This window comes from Zootoca vivipara, chromosome 5 (assembly GCF_963506605.1).
Source record: "Zootoca vivipara chromosome 5, rZooViv1.1, whole genome shotgun sequence".
NCBI classification, from domain to species: domain Eukaryota; kingdom Metazoa; phylum Chordata; class Lepidosauria; order Squamata; family Lacertidae; genus Zootoca; species Zootoca vivipara.
The window spans coordinates 6,229,138-6,248,073 of NC_083280.1; the positions used below are offsets into that span (position 1 = coordinate 6,229,138).

Below are 18,936 nucleotides of genomic sequence, written 5' to 3' on the forward strand. Positions count from 1 at the left end.
GCCAGCAGTGGCTCAGCCACCCTCAACCTTAGTTACCTGTTGCTCAGGTGAACTTCAGCTTGCACCAGAAGCCTCCCGGAAAGAATCAGTGAATGGCCATCTTCTCCCTCTCTCCAGGTAAGAGATGGAGAAGCGGCTGAGAGAGAAAAGCCAAGTGGGAGCTGGGAGGAAAGGCAGCCAAAGGTGACAGGTGTACAAAGGTGACAGGTGTACAACCTTTTCATTGTTTTGCCAGCATTACCGTGTTGTCTGTTTCTTGCTGCTAAAGATGACAGGTGTGGCTGCGATCCAATGCTTGCAAGTTAATTGCCACAGACTTTTCTGGAATGACAATTCTCTGCCTCCCCCAATTCTTATGCTGCCATTTTATTTATTTCTTAGGCATTCTTCTCTCTCCTGTTCATTTTTAAGTGACTAAATTAGGTTAGTTTATTTGTAGTGTTTTATACAACTCAGTAGGGGTTGGTTCCTTTGCATTTAATTATTGACAGTATTGAATCTAATTGTTCCTAGTATGTCTCTTGAAATGTTATCCTGACTCTTTTGGCATGTCGTGAGCCGCTTTGGGCACCATTTTGTGGAGATCACACTTCATGGGCTGAGGTTCATAAAAGCTTGTGCCATAATAAACGCATTTATTAAGAACTACAAGACTCTTTGTTGCTTTATCACAGATACCCCGATAGCCCAGGTTTTGAACACCTGCCATGCTTAATTCCATGTTGCTTCCTGTGTCGTTGTGTAGGCAGCAACCTGGAAATATAATTGTTTGCATTTCTCTGAAGCTACTTTTCATTCATTTGTATTATGCTAAAGCAGGCGTCGGCAAATTTTTTTAGCCATGGGCCAGTCCACTGTCCCTCAGACATTGTGGCGGGCCGGAGAAGCGGCACTGGGGGGGGGCGCAGCTGGAAGAGGAGGCAAGAGGGGCAAGTAGTCCTCCTCCCCACCCCCACCCCGGCCCCAGCCGCTGCACTTACTTTCCCAGGGGCTGCCACCACTGCTTCTTCTCGTGGGTAGGCAGAGCGAGCTCATCCGCCCCGCTCTCTGGCCCACAGGACATATATGGTGTCCAAGCTTGCTCTGCTTTTGCTAAATTCCCATGGTGGCATGCTGGAGCAAAGCAGCAAAAAAGATATAGGGAGCGATTGCCACTACAAAGGAAACCATTGCCTTTGCTTTTAGAAAAGATGCTCTGCAATCCCAGGCAGGTAATTTTTTTTTCAGATGCCTTATTCTGTTTCCTGTACAGGTCTGATCCAAATGGGTCAGACAAATTTAAAATGTAAACAGTTGCAAAGTCTAGTGGGCAACACTGATGCCTGGAAGAGTTGTTGATAGCCGAGGAAAATGAGGCCATTTTCCTTACCGTTTTCAACACACACACACACAACCGGCAAAGCATCACCATGAAAAAGCATCACAGTATAAAAGAACACAACTCGCCAAAAAAGCTCGTGTGAATGGAATGCCATTTAACATTTTAATATATTATTTTCAAAAGACACTTCACCGACGACCTCATTTATTAAAAAAAAAATACAATATTTTAAAATCTCACTTAAGAAATGCTTTCCAAGGAAATCTGGAAAAAGATCAGCTTGAACTATAGAGGCATAACCCGCCCCAACTAATAATTCTTAAATTATAGCTCTTCTTAAATCCCTCACAAGCGATTTCCTCCTCCCAAACAGTTTCAAACCAATGCCTCCTTATTTCAAAGGGGATTATTCTCGCTTCTCCAGCTCGCATTCTTCTGAAAGAAGCTCCTTAGAATCTCCCCAACCAGATAAACACAACTGTTTAAATAACTTAAATAAATAAATAAATAAGACATTCTGGGCAACTGCAGCCCAGCTACTGCAAGATAAGGCCCACCAAAAGGCTCACCTATGCAGCTAACTAAGGCAGGAAATCCCAGCCAGGATTACTGGGAAGTTTTTCCTTCATGCCTCACCAGATCCTGGCCAAGGTGGTGCTGATCAAGTGGGAGGGAATCAGGAGGCGGAGGGCCTGAAAAAATGAGCGTTGGAGTGCGGTGGAAGAGCTCAGTGGGAAATCGAGAAAAAGGAATGGGAATCCAACAAGGCAGTAACAGAAGCATGGGGTTGGTCTAGATGACCCTCGGGGTCCCTTGCAACTCTATTCTATGGAGCTGGGAGAGGAATCCAGTTTAGACAGAGCTGTTATACCTCCCGAGTCCTGTCCTCTTATCGCCCTCCACGCAATACTCATTTTTTGGAGGGAGGCTTGACCGTGAAGGACTAAGCCACTAAGAGATATGATGAGAGGTTTCCTACGGGGATGGTTTTCACAAGCAGTTTTGAGCAAGTCTGCCCAACAGCCAACCTGCCTTTGTGGGCTGAAGACAAATAGGTTTAGAAATGTTTTTTTTTTCCACCCTTCGGTTAATTGTTCACAGGTGGAGATAGGCAGGCTGCTCACTCACAGGACCCGTTCATGGTTATTGTCTCGAGGCATCTGGTTTTATTTTTTGTCTTGCGCGTTTTAATGGAGAGCAAGATAGAAATGCCTCAGATAAAATAATGTAAGTCGTCTCCTGCATTTACAGCTTGTTTGGGCAGTCAATACAGTGGGGGGGGGGCAGGATTGTCAAGCACCTAAGACGCTGCACCCAGCTCCCTTCAGGATGGGGCAAGTGGCGTCTTGTATATGTGGAAAGCATCGCTGGCTGCAATCACCATCTTTTTAAAAACTTCTTTCCTGAAAGGATGGTAGCATTTCCTGTCTGCTTCCTCCTGGCCTCCTTTCCCTGCTCTCCGTTTCCGAAGCTTACTTGGTTAACGGTTTCATCTCCGAGAAACCAGCTTCCACTATGAACACACACACACACATACACACACACACACAGGGCAAAAGTCTCACCACCACAGAATTAGAACGGATTTGAACACGGCACATGCACAGCGGTACCTTTCCGCCGATATTTAGAGGCAGGGGGAGGGCAATTAACAAAGTAGACCGAGCAAAGTCCATGGATCGCGACACAGTTCATATGGGGGAATTTGAAACAAACAAATAGAAGAGGCATTGGAGGTGAGATTTCGTCCGATTTGATTTTAAAGAGAGGGTGGCTAAGAGGACCAGATGCGACTCTGCCCGGGGGGGAAACCCAGTTGGGCCCAACATCCATTTGGATCGTTTGAGGTTAAAGCAAAAAACAGTATTGCCTTTCCCAAGGCGCCCGGACACTTCCTCCCTTGCTGGGTGTGCCAATTTCAAATTACATTTTCATCACAGCTTTGAAGGAGACCTGCCGAAAGAAAGAAAAACAAACATGCACGCTGTTAGAAACAAAAACAGAAACTGCCGTTTTGTGGACTCCCATGCTCCCCCAAGCCTTCAAGAAAGAGTCTGAAACAGTCAGGATGCCTGGCACGAATGGCATGGAATTCAGAGAAGCTGCGCTCTTATAAATAAGCAGAGTGCCTAGTCCTCTTGATGTGTCCCGAGAGGGCTTTCGGCACATGGGTGCTAGTTAGAGAGAGATGCGCTTCTAGGGTGGGAGTCTGAATCGGGTGCTAAGGGCCTTTTAAAGCAGATTTTAGCTCGTCTATGAAGCAACACACCTGAGCTCACCACTACCAGGGCTACATCAATCAATAACACCCCAAACCTCTCTGGGAGGGGTAAAATATGTGCCCACTTAGCTGACTTGATCATCCAAGTTGTGTTGTATGTCTTGGAGAAACTTACATTGTTTGTTGATGCTAGATTTATAATGTTAGGAGTTGGAGAGTGCTTAATATTTATATTCTGCCCATAAAAGGATAATAAAACATAATAAAGCACTTTTCAACACAGGGTAGCCTTCAAATGTCTTCTACAATAATAAACTTCAAAAAGGGATATTCTAGGTCTCTGTTTCTTGGCTCTGCTAAGGCTTCTCCATGGTGATTTAAAAACAACCCAAGTAAGAACTGTCCAAGCAGGAATGGAGATGTGGCTCTGTCTGGCTCTGAGTGACACATCTGCCGTATAATAACACCGACCTACCTCACAGAGTTTCTGTAAGCCCAGCAAGGCTTTAAAAAGCCTCTGAGCCGCCCACCCCCTTCGGATGTTATACCTGGGCTGCTCTCTGCCTTGCTCATCCAATTCATAAATCACAACTGCTGGCAACTTATTTAAATGGCTATTTTCAGGAGTGATTTTAAAAGCCTTTTTATTGTTCTGAGAAATCTATACACGTGGGCAGCAAAAGCTATAAGAGCACAACTGGAAGGGATGTTAATGCTTTTAAAGCAGGGATGAGGGACAGTTCTCCAGATGTTGCTGAATTGAAACTCCTACCGCCCACGGCCTCTTGGCTCTGCTGGTTGCAAGAGCTGATGGGAGCTGGAGTCCCTCAACATCTGGAGGTTCCCACAGGTTCCCCATCCCGTCGTTTTACAAAGTCAGCTTAACATGACCAAAGCAGCTCACAGACCAGCAATTTAGTACCAGGGTGGCTTGTAAATCCGGGACTCTCAAGACTACTTGCAGCAAGATCCCATTTGGCACAGAACAAATATGGGGGTGCCTGGAGTATTTTGCTATTAGATTTTCTCTGGGATTTTAGGTCAAATTAGCAACGCCAACCCAAAGGGCTCTTCCAGGCCCCTTATAACTTCCCCCTCATTAAAAGGAAGAATTAAAGAACCTTTTAATGAGGGTGAAAGAGGAGAGCGTAAAATATGGTCTGAAGCTCAACATCCAAAAAAACCCCAAGATCATGGCCACTGGTCCCATCACCTCCTGGCAAATAGAAGGGGAAGAAATGGAGGCAGTGAGAGATTTTACTTTCCTGGGCTCCTTGATGACTGCAGATGGTGACAGCAGTCACGAAATTAAAAGACGCCTGCTTCTTGGGAGAAAAGCAATGACAAACCTAGACAGCATCTTAAAAAGCAGAGACATCACCTTGCCGACAAAGGCCCGTCTAGTTAAAGTTATGGTTTTCCCAGTGGTGATGTATGGAAGTGAGAGCTGGACCATAAAGAAGGCTGATCGCTGAAGAATTGATGCTTTTGAATTATGGTGTTGGAGGAGACTCTTGAGAGTTCCATGGACTGCAAGAAGATCAAACCTATCCATTCTGAAGGGCATCAGCCCTGAGTGCTCCCTGGAAGGACAGATCGTGAAGCTGAGGCTCCAATACTTTGGCCACCTCATGAGAAGGGAAGACTCCCTGGAAAAGACCCTGATGTTGGGAAAGATGGAGGGCACAAGGAGAAGGGGACGACAGAGGATGAGATGGTTGGACAGTGTTCTTGAAGCTACGAACATGAGTTTGACCAAACTGCGGGAGACAGTGGAAGACAGGAGTGCCTGGCGTGCCTGGCATCAATGGGGTCACAAAGAGTTGGACACGACTAAATGACTAAACAACAACAAATAACTTCCTTGGGAAATAGAAAAGAGGATAGCTCAGTTGGTTAGAGCATGGTGCTAATAATGCCAAGGTCACAGGTTCGATCCCCGTATGGGACTAGGTGATTCTCAGGGCCCTTCCAACTATGCAATCCTAGGATAAGATGAAAAGAGGTGGCAGTTTGGCCTGATCCAACCCCTGGGCAGGCTTATGAAGGAGGGCTGTGAAGGAATCAGGCAGAAGGCATCATCTTCAGAGCCGCTCCAGTGGTCATTTTTCAGAGCACTTGAAAGGTCCAGAAGACTCCGCCTCCAAGGTCTCTTCCAGACAGACTGCCTGTTCAGCATTCACCCTGATTTGTTTGCAGGGAGATTAGGCAACACTGGCTTTTGAATGACATTGGCTACTGTTTGTGGGAAGGTTAAATGGTGTTGCATCAAAGCAAGCAAGCTGCCCTGCACTCTCCTTTGCATTTCCCCCTCACTTTCCTTATCGCACAATGTTTCTCTCGGGGAAACTCAGGGACTGCACAATCAACTGCAATTGTCCATTCTGAATTTGCCAGTGTGTGCTAGAATCCCAGCCCAAAAGAAGGACAGTGCCCAGGAAGTGCAAAGATGGGAGCCACATCTGCAGTAATAGGATTGCCCAGAGTCAGCTGAGGCGAAAGGTCCCTCCGGGTCATTCAGGGAGGCACATGAAGGAAGGCCCTAGAGGATGATCTCAGGGTCCAGGGAGGTTTATATTGGGGAGAAGTGGTCCTTGAGGTATTGCAGTCCTGAGCCGTTTAAGGCTTTGCAGGTCAAAAGCAGCATTTTGAACTGGGCCCAGAAACTAATTAGCAGCTGGTGGAGTGTATTAAAAAAGAAAGGGATTGATTCAGGATCACTGAGTCAGACCCTTGGTCCATGGATACCTCAGTATTGTCTACACTGACTGGCAGCAGCTCTGCTCTCCAGCCCAGTCCTACCCGGCAATGCCACTGGGGATGGGACCTGGGACGCTCTGCACATGCGCAGCAGATGCTCTACACTGAGCTATGGCCCTTCCCTCCGCACGAGGCAGGAAGAGAGGAGAGAGGCAAGAGACTGAAACTGATGGGAGGAGCCTCGAGGAGGAGAGCCCAGACAAGCCTACAAGTCACATGTCCGCTCTTGGAATCAGGGCGTGCCCTAAGTCAGCCTCAGCCAACCTGTCTGGGGCTGATGGGAGTTGTAGTCAAAAACACCTGGAAGGCACCAGGACGGTCTGATGCTGCTCTAAGCGACTGCCTCCTGTGCCAAGCTGAGAATTTCAGTGCTTTAAAAATGCAATTATCATATATGTGAAGAATATGGGAGAATAAGACTTGATGGTATTGTTTCATATTTTTTGTATTTTTCTACTTTCTTTTTTCTTTATGTAAAATTCAATAAAAATCTCTATATATATAAATGTAAAAATCGTGAAACTGCGTTCTACACTTTTCTCCGTAACCGCTTGACCGATCGTCCTGAAATTTTGACACAACGATCCAGGCCACTCCCCGAGCGTTGTTGGGGGCAAAAATCCCTCAAATCACACACCTGGGCAGGTGTAGACCTGGTTTTCCACCAAGTCCAACAGCGCCCTCAAGTGGCGTAGTACCCTCCTCCACCCCCTCCCTTCCTGTGAAATCTAAGCCACACCCACAAACCAAATGACATCATCAACCAAGCAACTGAAACCACCAAGGCGGCCATTATCAGACAGACTAGGCCGCTTTCCAGACTAGGCAAGTGGAGGTGGGGGCGAATAGAGGGCAGGGATACGTAATGGGTCAGAATGGGGGGGGGGACACAGGGATGAAACCTGCCCTCTCCACAATATCTCACCTCGGCTTTGCAGACTAGGCCGCTTTCCAGACTAGGCCAAGTGGAGGTGGGGAGGGGGGAATAGAGGGCAGGGATACGTAATGGGTCAAAACGGGGGGGGGGGGGACACAGGGATGAAACCTGCCCTCTCCACAGTATCTCGCCTCGACTCAGGGGGACTCTGAGGCTCAGGGGTATCTGAAGGGGGGCTATTACCCTCCATTTCACAGGCTAACACACAGCAACGCGTGCAGGGCCAGCTAGTTATATATATAAAAAAACACAATTTAACATGAACTGATTTGTACAAGTGCCACTTGCCTCTTGCAGCCTTTGCCCCAAGGTCTCCTTGCTCCGAATGCTCTTCCTGTGTAAAAGAAGATATTACTATTGCAAAATACAATGTAGGGCCAGTCCTACATCATTAACCAACAGCTTCAGAGATATCCCGAAGGCGCCATTTTTTGCTGCTGCTGCTTCTTTTGCTTCACACCTCGCCAACACTCACCACCTGACTTTGCCATTAGAGGGGCTAATGAAACCGTGAGCTACAAACGACAATTTCTGTTGAGAATGGAAAATATTTATCTCTTTTTACATTGCTTACACCGGCACCATTGGCATCAATAAAATATTATCTTAAAGATTTCAAAATAGGTAAGGTAAAGGAGCTCTGGACAGTTAAGTCCAGTCAAAGGCGACTATGGGGTTGTGGCGCACATCTCGCTCTCAGGCCGAGGGAGCCAGTGTTTGCCCACAGACAGCTTTCCGGGTCATGTGGCCAGCAGAACACCGTGACGGAAGCCAGAGTGCACAGATTTCAAAATAAAACATTACAACGGAGGCCAACTACAAAATGTGGCAAAGTTAAATATAAATATAAATAAGAATGAGAGAACACATTTCAAAAGAAGCCATTACTTAAAGGAAATCAAATATACCGTATTTTTCCGTGTATAAAACTAGGGGTATTTTTTACCAAAAAAAATAGGTTTAAAATTGGGGCTCGTCTTATACACGGGTAGTACTGAGGGGTGTTTTCTTAATTTAGAGCCCCCCAAAATAGGGGGTGTCTTATACATGGAGGCGTCTTATACACGGAAAAACACGGTATTCTGTTTTTATTATTAATTACCATGGATTGTTCATTGATGACATGATATTTTGTGCATTTTGTTATGTTATTAAAATTACTTTTAAAAACGTAGTAGTGAAATTGGTTTATACTTGTAGTGTGGATCAGTTCTTAGAACAGGACTCTCAAAGAAAAGGACTCCCCAGCCAGAATGTGGGGAGACAAGGCAAGACAGGGGCCCAGTACTGTTTTGCAAAGACATCCGTGTACCTTGGTTCTCCAACTTAATCTGTTCTGGGAGTCTGTTCAACTCCTGAAACCGTTCGAAAACAAAGGCGCAGCTTCTGATTGGCTGCAGGAGCTTCCTGCACTCATTCGGAAGCCGCAGAAACACTTACTTCCAGGTTTGCAGCGTTTGAGAGCTGATTTGTTTGACAACTAGGCCGTTTGAGAACCAAGGTACCACTGTATTCTGAACCTGGTGCTCTCCAGATATTTTGACACTACAACTCTCACCGTGCTGCGGCTGATGGGAGTTGATCGTTCCAAACATCGGGGAGGCAACAGGTTCGGGAACACTGGTCGAACAGAAGCAAGCATGGCTTTACCTGTCTATTTTGGTAGCTACGATCACCGTGAAGCTGCCTTCTGTATCTGGCAAATACGTAGAAGGAACAATGGCGTAATTCCCTGAAGGGAGGCGGCACAGCTGGCTTACTTCCTGCGAGTAGCAATGGGGCACACAGCTGACCACTGGCTCCATGTGCAGGAAGGAAGAGGAAGGCATTTTCACATTGTTGTTGTCACTGGGGACCTAAAAAGGATTGCAGGCTGTTAAGAAGGCTTCCCTCGCTACGAGAAGCCAAGTTACAGGGAACCAGGCAGAGGGCCTTCTCGGTAGTGGCACCCACACTGTGGAATGCCCTCCCACCAGAGGTCAAAGAGAACAACAATTACCAGACCTTTAGAAGGCATCTCAAGGCAGCTCTGTTTAGGGAAGCTTTTAATGTTTGATGGATTTCTGTATTTTAATATTTTGTTGATGGGCAGGGTATGTATGTATGTATGTATGTATGTATGTATGTATGTATGTATGTATAAATAAATATTATCCCTGTGACCCTCAGGTATCTACTCCCTTAAGTCAACGGCTGGGTTCAATTGTAACACAAAACCGAAGCCTGTCCACAAACCATGGTTTGTTTCAGGCCAAGAAACCAGCATCTGAAACCAGGGTTTGAAGGGGTTTGCAAGTCACAGCTTGCACTAACCACAGTTTGCTTTTATGCCCAAATTCAAAGGCCTGCCTCAGGAAGGAATTGAACTGATGAGGGACAGTCCCAAGAAGATAGGAGAGAGAGACAAAGACAAAGACAGAGACACAGAAGCAGAGAGAGAAGCAGTTCCAAACCACGGTTTATCAGTTGTACTTATGGAAGCTCTGACCATGGTGTGGGTTCTTAATCACGGCTAGCCACGGCAGAAAAGGCCCGTTCTTGTGTTGCCACCATCTGGACCTCAGGTGAAGGAGGCACACAAAGAAGGGCCCGGTATGTTCATATGGGGAGAGTAGGTCCTTGAGGTTTCCTACCTGGAAGATGTGAAACCCTATTGGGCGGCACTTGTTATCTGGGCAGTGCTGGCGGAGGGCAATCTTGATGCTGCTCTGCCCCACGCCTGCGGGGATGGAGAAAGGGAAGCAGGGGTTGGTGTGGAAGGATGGGAAGTTGCGGCTGCCGCCGGCGTTCTGGCCTTTCCTCCAGCAGCCCTCCAGCCGGGCTGTGTCCCACTCGCCCCCCGGGAGCTCTTCGCGGATGGCGTTGTCGGGCGACGGGAGTTTTATCTCACTACAAAGGCAAGGCAAGGAGGGGCAAAGATAAGAGATGGGAGAGAGAAGTGGGGTTAACAAAGGGCACTTCTAGACATGGACCACGGAACCCATCATGGTGGTTCTGCGTTAAAAGGTCAAGCCCCACTGGTCAGAAAATGGGAAGTGTAATGCTGGTGGTCATCAAAAGAGGTTTCAAGACCGTCTCAAGGCAAATCTTAAAAAATGTAGTATAACACCAACAACTGGGAAACACTGGCCTGCAAGTGCTCCAGTTGGAGAACAGCCTTTCCCAAAGGTGTCATGGGCTTTGAAGACACTCAAACTCAGGACGCAAGGGAGAAATGTGCTAAGAGGAGGCATGCTTGGCAAACCCTCACCATGATCAACTCCCGCCCAGAAACCTATGTCCCCACTGTGGAAGGATGTGTGGATCCATAATTGGCCTCCACAGTCACTTATGGACTCACTTATAAAACCTTGTTTATGGAAGACCATCTTACTCGGCTACGAGGGATCGCCAAAGAAGAAGAACCTGGGTCACCTAACCCATATGCGATCCCTTAAATTGAGATTCATCTGGGCATGTTATGCTTCTCTAAAATAAATTTATACCCTGCTCCTGCCCACTCCAACCTGGCTTTTGGAGGGGGATTTTGGAGGGGGAACCACACTGCTTGATGACCTGCAGCGGAGCATGGACCACCTCCTGGCTCTCTTGGAACCTCTTTGTGGCTTTTCATAGAACTGTAGAGTTGGAAGGAACCCCACGGGCCTTGAGTTCAACCTCCCGCAATGCAGGAATCACAGCTGAAGAATCCCTGAACTAGAATCTAACCTCTAGTTTGAAAACCTCCAGTGAAGGAGAGACCACAAACTGCTGAGGTTCCACTGTCGAACAGCTCCTACCGGCAGAAATTTTGTCCTCTTGTTGGGGAAGTTGGGCATGTTTAACCTGGGAAAGAGGAGACTGAGAGGAGATATGATCGCCCTCTTCAAATATCCGTCACACAGAAGATGGAGCAAACTTGTTTTCTCCCATCCCGGAGGGTAGGACTCAAACCAATGGATTCAAGTTACAGGAAAGGAGATTCTGACTAAACATCAGGAAGAACGTTCTGATACTAAGAGCTGCTTGACAGTGGAACAGTCTCCCTCAGAAGGTCATGGACTCTCCCTCCCAGGAGGATTTTAAGCAGAGGCTGGATGGCCGCCTGTCATGTACAAACTAGTTGAGATACCTGCATTGCTGGGGGTTGGACTAGATGTCCCCTGGGGTCCCTTCCAACTCTACGATTCTATGATAATAGCACTTGCAGTAACAGTGCCCACCATTATTTAAACCACAGGGTGGGAAATCTTAAAAAGCAGCTAAGTTTCACACAAACTGCCAAGCTCGGTGGTACAGCACCTGCTTTCCAACCCTCAGCATCTCCAGGACAGAACTTGTGTGTGAAACTGCGGAGAGATGCTGCCAGTCAGAGTTGGAAAAACTGAGCTAGGGTCTGACTCATGGGTCTGGCTCATGTACCACCCTCCCTCCGCACATTGCATTTCCTTTCTTTTGGATGCACCTGAGGGAGATTCTTCCACTGGAGAAGACCCGAAGCAGGAAGTTGCCCTCAGCATCGTTCAGGAAGGTGCTGGGGATGACCAGGTAATAGCCAGGAGGCAGGTCACAATGCAGGTGCACCTCTCGGTTGTAGGAGTGGCAAACGGTGCTGGAAACTGGAGGAGCAGAGAGCGTCTTTGGGAGGCTGAACTGTTTCTTTTCGACCTGGAGGGTGGAAAAGGAGAGGGCAGTGCTACACCGGTCTTACTAAGTCTTACAAGTGGTCAAGGCAGGTCATCGCAAACACAAAGCATTCATGTCCCTGGGAGAGAGCTGCTCGTGCTTTGCCCCAGGAACCCACCCCAATGTATACAAAGAAAGCCCCCATAACCTGACCTTAGAACCTGTTTTGTGCGCAATAGTATTATTATTTATTAAATTTGTATACTGCCCACCACCTATACATTTCTGGGCAGTTCACAAGATAAAACTACAGTCGTACCTTGGATCTCGAACGGCTTAGTTGCCAAACGTTTCGGCTCCCGAACGATCGAAAACCGGAAGTGAGTGTTCCAGCTTCCGAACATTTTTTGGGAAGCCGAACGTCCAATGTAGCTTCCGATTGGCTGCAGGAGCTTCCTGCAGCCAATCAGAAGTCGTGCTTTGGTTTCCAAACAAACAAGAACAAAACGAAACCAATAACCGCCCCCCCCTCCCACAATGACTACAATATAATAACACCGAGATAAATTACACGTGGAGCTGCCTCTGAAGACGATTCAGCAGACACAGCGGCAAGTCTGCTTATCCTGGCAAGTTTTGACAGGATTTTACCAGTGTAGCATAATGATTAGAGACTAGGACCTGGGAAACACCCTGTTTCAAACTCCTGCTTGGCCATGGAGCTTGTTGGGTGACCATGGGCCAGTCACTGCCTCTCAGCCTATCCTACCTCACAGGGTTGTTGTGGGGTTAAATGAGGAGGCGGGCAATCATGTGGCACCTCCTTGAGCTCCTTGGAGAAAAAGGTGGCATCAAAATGCCATAAGTAAATATAAATAATTAAGCTTGGCCAGTTCGCAGTCTGTTCCAAGGGCCCACTTAAAGTGCTGGTTTGAGCCTTCAAGGCACCAATTTAGTTACCGTATACAGTGGTGCCTCGCTTAACGAATGCCCTGCTTAACGAAATTTCCGCTTAACGAAAGGTTTTTTCTAGTGGAGGTTGCCTCGCTAGACGAATTCGTTTTACGAAAAATTCGTCTAGCAAATCGCGGTTTTCCCATAGGAATGCATTGAAATTCAATTAATGCGTTCTTATGGGCAAAAAAAAATTCCCAAAAAATTCAATGCATTCCTATGGGATTCGCTAGACGAATTTTTCGTTATAAGAAAAGACCCGTGGAACGAATTAAATTCGTCTAGCGAGGCACCACTGTATTTTATTTATTTATCCGTAGACCTCAAGGCGCTTCGCCCCTTAAGAATTGCCTGTCTCGATCTCAAACGTGAAAGCAAGTTCATTTAAACTCATTTCCTATCCACTCACTTTTCCACAGAGCTAGAAACATTATGTAAAACAAGGCACCTTTTATCATATGTGGTGGACATGTAAGGTAGTAAAAGAATTTTGGGAAATGATATATAACGAATTGAAAAAGAATTTAAACAACCTTTTCTTTAAAAAAAACAACCCCGAAGACTTTCTGTTAGTAATTCTAGGTGCTGAAATCCCAATGGAGCAGAAAAAGACTATTTATGTATGTGATCACAGCTGCGCAGATGTTACTGGCCCAGAGATGGAAAGAAGACAAAGCCTCTACCAGAGAAGAATGGCCGATCAAGTGGATGGGATTATACCGAAATGGCAAAAATGACCAGAAGGATCAGAAATCAGGAAGACCAAAATTTTAATAAGGAATGGGGTGAAATTATAATTTATCTTAAAAACCATTGTAAACAGCTAAAATCATTAGTACAGGGGTTCCCAAACTAAGGCCCAGGGGCCAGATGCGACCCAATCGCCTTCTAAAACTGGCCTGTGGGTGGTCCGGGAATCAACATGTTTTTACATGAGTAGAATGTGTCCTTTTATTTAAAATGCGTCTCTGGGTTATTAGTGGGGCATAGGAATTCGTTCATATTTTTTTCCAAAATATAATCTGGCCCCCCACAAGGTCTGAGGGACAGTGGACCGGCCCCCTGCTGAAAAAGTTTGCTGACGCCTGCATTAGTAGGCTTAGAATAACACTTGTACTTTAATGTTGAATTTTGGATATAATGGAGATGTAAAAGCTCTGGATCATTATAAAAGATGCAGGAGGAAATGTTTAGTAAAAGGACCCACAAAAGGGAGGAGGGAAGTTCAAAAGGGAGGAGATTCTTTGGAATCTTGTTTTTCTGTTGGTTGTTGGATAATTGACTGTAAAACTTTAAATTGTAAAACTAAATAGATAAATAAAAATTTAAGAAACATTCTGTAAAACAAGGCGGCCCAGATCCCCACCCAAGCTGCTCATTACCTTCCATATGTGGAGTCCCACCGCGTGGTAATTTTTGCCTCGGATGCCATCGTTTAAAGCAGGATCCGCTTCCACTAAGCGGGGCCAGTTGCGGATCCTGCCCGCCCAGTCGGTGCTGTGCTTGCGGTGTTTCTGCAGGAGGGCAATGCACACCTCGCTCTGCTCAAAGACCCTCAGCCAGAACTTGGGGTTCGTGGGGAAGGTGCTGTTGTTGCGGCAACCACCTGCAGACTGGCCCCTCACCCAGGACCCATACAGCTTCTGAGTGTGGCTCAGCACTCTGTCTGTGGGGAGAGATGGAAAAAATAGGCACACATCCCATCACTGAGCCACAGCAGCATTTGGGGTTAGGGGGAGACCGCATCTCTTTCCTTGTGTCCTACCGGTGTAAAGGCTCTGAAGCTGTCCTTCTTCAGTAATTGGGTAACCGGTTATGATCTCATCAAATTCCGCAAAGAACTCCTCCTCTTCGACCCAAAATTCTCCTTCTTGGATCTGGGACAACAGCTCTGCAGCAACCACGGGGTCCAGTTGACTCCACCCTGGACCACTGAAGAACAAGCGGCAACAAGGACAAAAATGAATGTCAGTGTGGGGGTTAGAGTGCCGGACAAGGACCTGGGAGACCTGGGTTCAAATCCCTTCTCAGCTCACTGGGTGACTTTGGGCAAGTCACTCAATCTCAGCCTTACCTACCTGACAGGGTTGTTGTGAAGATAAAATGGAGAGGGGGAGAGATATGCATGCCACCTTGAGCTCCTTTGGAGGAAAGGTGGGATATAAATGTAATAATAGATACATTTATTATTATTACTATTATCATTCTTCACAATGTCGTTCAGTGTTTCCCGAACTTGGGTCTCCAGCTGTTTTTGGACTACAGCTCCTATCAGCCCCAGCTAGCAAGACCAGTGGTCAGGGATGATGGGAATTGTAGTCCCAAAACAGCTGGAGACCCAAACCTGGGAAACACTGGACACGGTACTTTAACGAAATACAAAAGGTTAAGTCCCTACACAAAATAGAATCCCCCCCCATTAGCCCTGCAATGTCACTCTGAGGCACAGTGGGAAATTAATATGGAAGCTGCCATTTTAACTTCCCACAATACCCCAGGACCAATGCTACATCCAGGGCATTGGGGAAGGGAAATTAAAATGGCTCCTCCAAAACACCCTACACAGAGAAGCCAGGGCAAGCATTCTTAGCACAGTGTTGGCTCGTGCCCGAGGATGCTGAATGCCAACTGGGCTGGCAAGTTGAGCTCCCAGGTGAAAAGGAGAACTATGGCTCTTGTGGTTTTAAGAGGTGTATAGAAGACAAGGTATACCATCTGAAAGTTCGCCTTGTCCACAAGTCCTTAGGGTGGAGGAAGGGGCTAGGTCCTCTTTCCTACCTGGACACCTTACGGAGAGACAGCCTATTTGGGCATCTCCCACTCTACGTCTGGTTTGGCCCAACAGAAAGAGCCAAAAGTTGCTATGCTTCATTGGCGCAGAAGATAAGATAAGATATCTTTATTGTCATTGTCCCCTTGCGGGAACAACGAAATTACTTGGTTGCTACATCCACTCAGATAAAGCATTCCGATAATCCAAAATTACAAACAGTAAATATAATACAAATAACAAGTAAAATAAGATGACTTCAAAGTCCAGGCTTTCCATTTAAGGCCAAAATCGCTCTAGAGAAGAAACTGTTCCTGAGACGGCTCGTTCTTGCCTGCATTGTTCTATATCTCCGTCCCGATGGCAGGAGCTGAAAGAAATGGTGACCAGGGTGCGTTGGATCTCTTGATATGTCTAGTGCTTTTCTATGGCACCTGGTGGTGTAGATTTGTTCTAAGGTGGTGAGTGAGCAGCCAATAATGCTTTCTGCTGTTTTAATAATTCTACACAGCCCTGCTCTGTCCTGAGAAGTACAGCTTCCGTACCACACACATGAACCGTACGTGAGCACCCTCTGTATGGCACAGTGATAGAAGGCAAGCAGCAGCTTTTGTGGAAGATGGTTTTTCCTTAAAATTCTCAAAAAATACAGTCTCTGCTGCGCCTCCTTCACAAGCCCCCTTGTATTAACACTCCAGGACAGATCCTCCTGTAACTCAATGCCTAGAAATCTAAACGTTGTTACCCTCTCCACACAAATCCCATCAATCAAAAGTGGCTGGACTTCGTTCTTCTGTCTCCTAAAGTCCACCACAAGCTCCTTTGTTTTCTTTGTATTTATGAGCAAGTTATTAACTCTGCACCAGCAGAAGCAGAAAGATGAGAATGGCTGTTGGCACACAGGCCGGTAACAATCAGCAAAGGTAAGTCCACATTCATTGTCTTCTCCTTGGCGAGCATGTTAGCAAAAATATAACCCTCGTCCCATTGGGGTGCACTGCCCCACCAACCTCGGCCAGCCCCCACCCGCCTGCCTCCTTACTTCCAAGCAGTCCAGAAGGTGGCCCCGGCTGTCAGCTTCCTCCTCCTTAGCCTCCCTGTTGCCCTTGTAGGGCTCAGCAGGGATGGGGATGGAGACGGAACTAGAATGAGCTGGCTCTGCCTGTCATTGGGCTCTGGCGCCACCTAGGGTTGGGCTCCCTGCCCTACCAGCCTCAACCCGTCGTCAAAGAAGGGAACCGGGCTGCAAATGGGACAGTTAAGACTTCTGCCACCACTATCAAGATATGCAGAATCCTCCCGAACCAATATAAGCAACTCGCTTCCTGGTTTGAGGAACAGACCTGAAGAAGCATTTATGGCGTTTGCAAATGGTATCCGATGCAGGCCCACGCAGGGACAAAAGCATGGCACAGAGGCATCCTTAAGAAACTGGCATGTGAAACGCGGTCCGCCCACTCACCCCTCCCTCCAGGGCCCTTTCCAGCAACGTCTCCCCCAGGGGTTACGGATCCGCAGCAGGATGATCTCCTTCCGGGACACTTTGGAGAGGTCCTGCATGTCAACGACGATGAAGGCGTGGAACTCCCCCAGTTCGCTGGTACCTGGGCATGCGGAGAAGGCAAGCGGTGGTTTAAAAAAGTGCAGCGTTCCTTTCACCCCTGGGGAGAGGGGAGGAAATGCCCTACACACATGCACACGTCATCTCTTTGCAATGGCCGTTCCCAATTTATGGAAGCCCCTTCCTATTATCTTTCTCCAGCCATCAATTCAAGGTCTATTTATTTGTAGAAAACTTCAGTGCAGCCAGAGTAACTATACTGGGATAACTGTATCACTGATGGTCTTACGGCTTTTGGTTATTGTACTGTGTTCTAGATTATGGTTTCAAATGCTAACTGCACCTCAGCAATGAAATACAAGGGTCTGATTGCCAAAACCTTGAAAACGAAGGCCGTTTACAACAGACGCATTTCAGAAAGCAGCCTGGCCATCCACAGGATTCTTGCCCAGCTAAATTCTGAGACTGAACAGGCTTTAAAGAGCTCCATGTTTACCTTGGCGTGAGCTGAAGACAGAGCAGCTCATTACACATTTCTCTTTCAAGTTCATCAGTCTCCTAAACACCGCCTTCTCCAAAACTTTGCCTGCCCTCTCCCTTTCTGTGCTCCGGCCTGGGTCTTTTAGGGACCACCTCTCAGCTAGGCCTCCTGTCAGATCCACAAGAGCGTCAGCAACCTGGCCTGCCCAGAGCTGTTCGTAAGATCCATGCACCCTAGAGAGAGAAAACGCAAAAACTTCAGGACATCATAGCGGTACTTCAAAAGAAAGCTTAAGTTGGTGAAAACATGTAAAGTCCCTGCCAATCCTTGGGATATCCGCTAATGCATCAGTTAGCGGCGAATGTATCAGAGTTACTGAGGCGAGTCAAGCCTACTAAATATTTTTGATGGCTAGAAGTTTTCGGGTGTGTTTTGCAAGACCAGGCTGATTATCAGCAACTCTAATACATTGGGCACCAGCAGCCAAAATTATTCACACGAATGGAAAACGCTATGTCATCCACACATATTTTTGTAAGGAAGAAAAATAAGTGCACCGGATTTGGAAAGCATCCAGAATCCCGCTGAAAAGATTTTTGTTAAGAAATATTTGAATAGGTAACTAACTTTCCCACAAATTCACAGTCCTCACTATCCAGAAAGCACAGCTAAGGGCAATTCTGGAAAAGAAAACAAGGACTGCAAAGGACACAACGGCCACGTTTGCATGTAACACTAAACCATGGGTAGGCAAACTAAAGCCTGGGGGCCGGATCCAGCCCAATCACCTTCTCAATCCGGCCCGCGGATGGTCCGGGAATCAGCGTGTTTTTACATGAGTAGAATGTGTGCTTTTATTTAAATTGCATTTCTGGGTTATTTGTGGGCATAGGAATTCGTTCATCCCCCCCCAATATAGTCTGGCACCCCACAAGGTCTGAGGGACAGTGGACTGGCCCCCTGCTGAAAAAGTTTGCTGACCCCTATATTAAACCATGGTTTAGTACTGCATATATGAATGGGAATGAGGCTGAGCCAGGCCTTGGGCTCAAACACTCCCCACCCAAGTTACTCCCATGCTGCTGCGAGAGTGGCTGGACCAGTAGTTCCTTTCAGTTCCTCCTAATCTTAGCGTGGACCAGGAGTGGTGTTTCATCACAAACCTTGGTCATTTTAACAAGCCAATTCCACAACCCATAATTCAACAATGGCTTGTTTTAAAACAGTGCAATGCATAACTTTTCTTGATTTTATCCACTGGGAGAATCCCATCAAGAGTAGCAGGTAAGTCACAATAGGAAGTGTTGTCCTATAATCACGTTCCTG

General features: G+C 46.9%; 1 protein-coding gene across 4 annotated transcripts in view; it reads right to left on the reverse strand.

Moving 5' to 3' along the window:
* Positions 1–1,532: 1,532 nt before the first annotated feature.
* The window catches only part of CAPN10 (calpain 10), a 28,046-nt gene continuing 10,642 nt past the window's right edge, over positions 1,533–18,936 (reverse strand). For all 4 annotated transcript variants that reach the window (XM_035133627.2, XM_035133629.2, XM_035133628.2 and 1 more), the window contains exons 6-14: positions 17,626–17,843; positions 17,031–17,172; positions 14,564–14,730; positions 14,181–14,464; positions 11,684–11,886; positions 9,873–10,128; positions 8,890–9,095; positions 7,528–7,573; positions 1,533–3,274 (exon numbers count right to left, since the gene is read on the reverse strand). In XM_035133627.2, the coding sequence (XP_034989518.1) occupies positions 3,245–3,274; positions 7,528–7,573; positions 8,890–9,095; positions 9,873–10,128; positions 11,684–11,886; positions 14,181–14,464; positions 14,564–14,730; positions 17,031–17,172; positions 17,626–17,843 (1,552 nt within the window). In that variant the 3' untranslated portion in view covers positions 1,533–3,244. The remainder of the gene's footprint in view (positions 3,275–7,527; positions 7,574–8,889; positions 9,096–9,872; positions 10,129–11,683; positions 11,887–14,180; positions 14,465–14,563; positions 14,731–17,030; positions 17,173–17,625; positions 17,844–18,936) is intronic.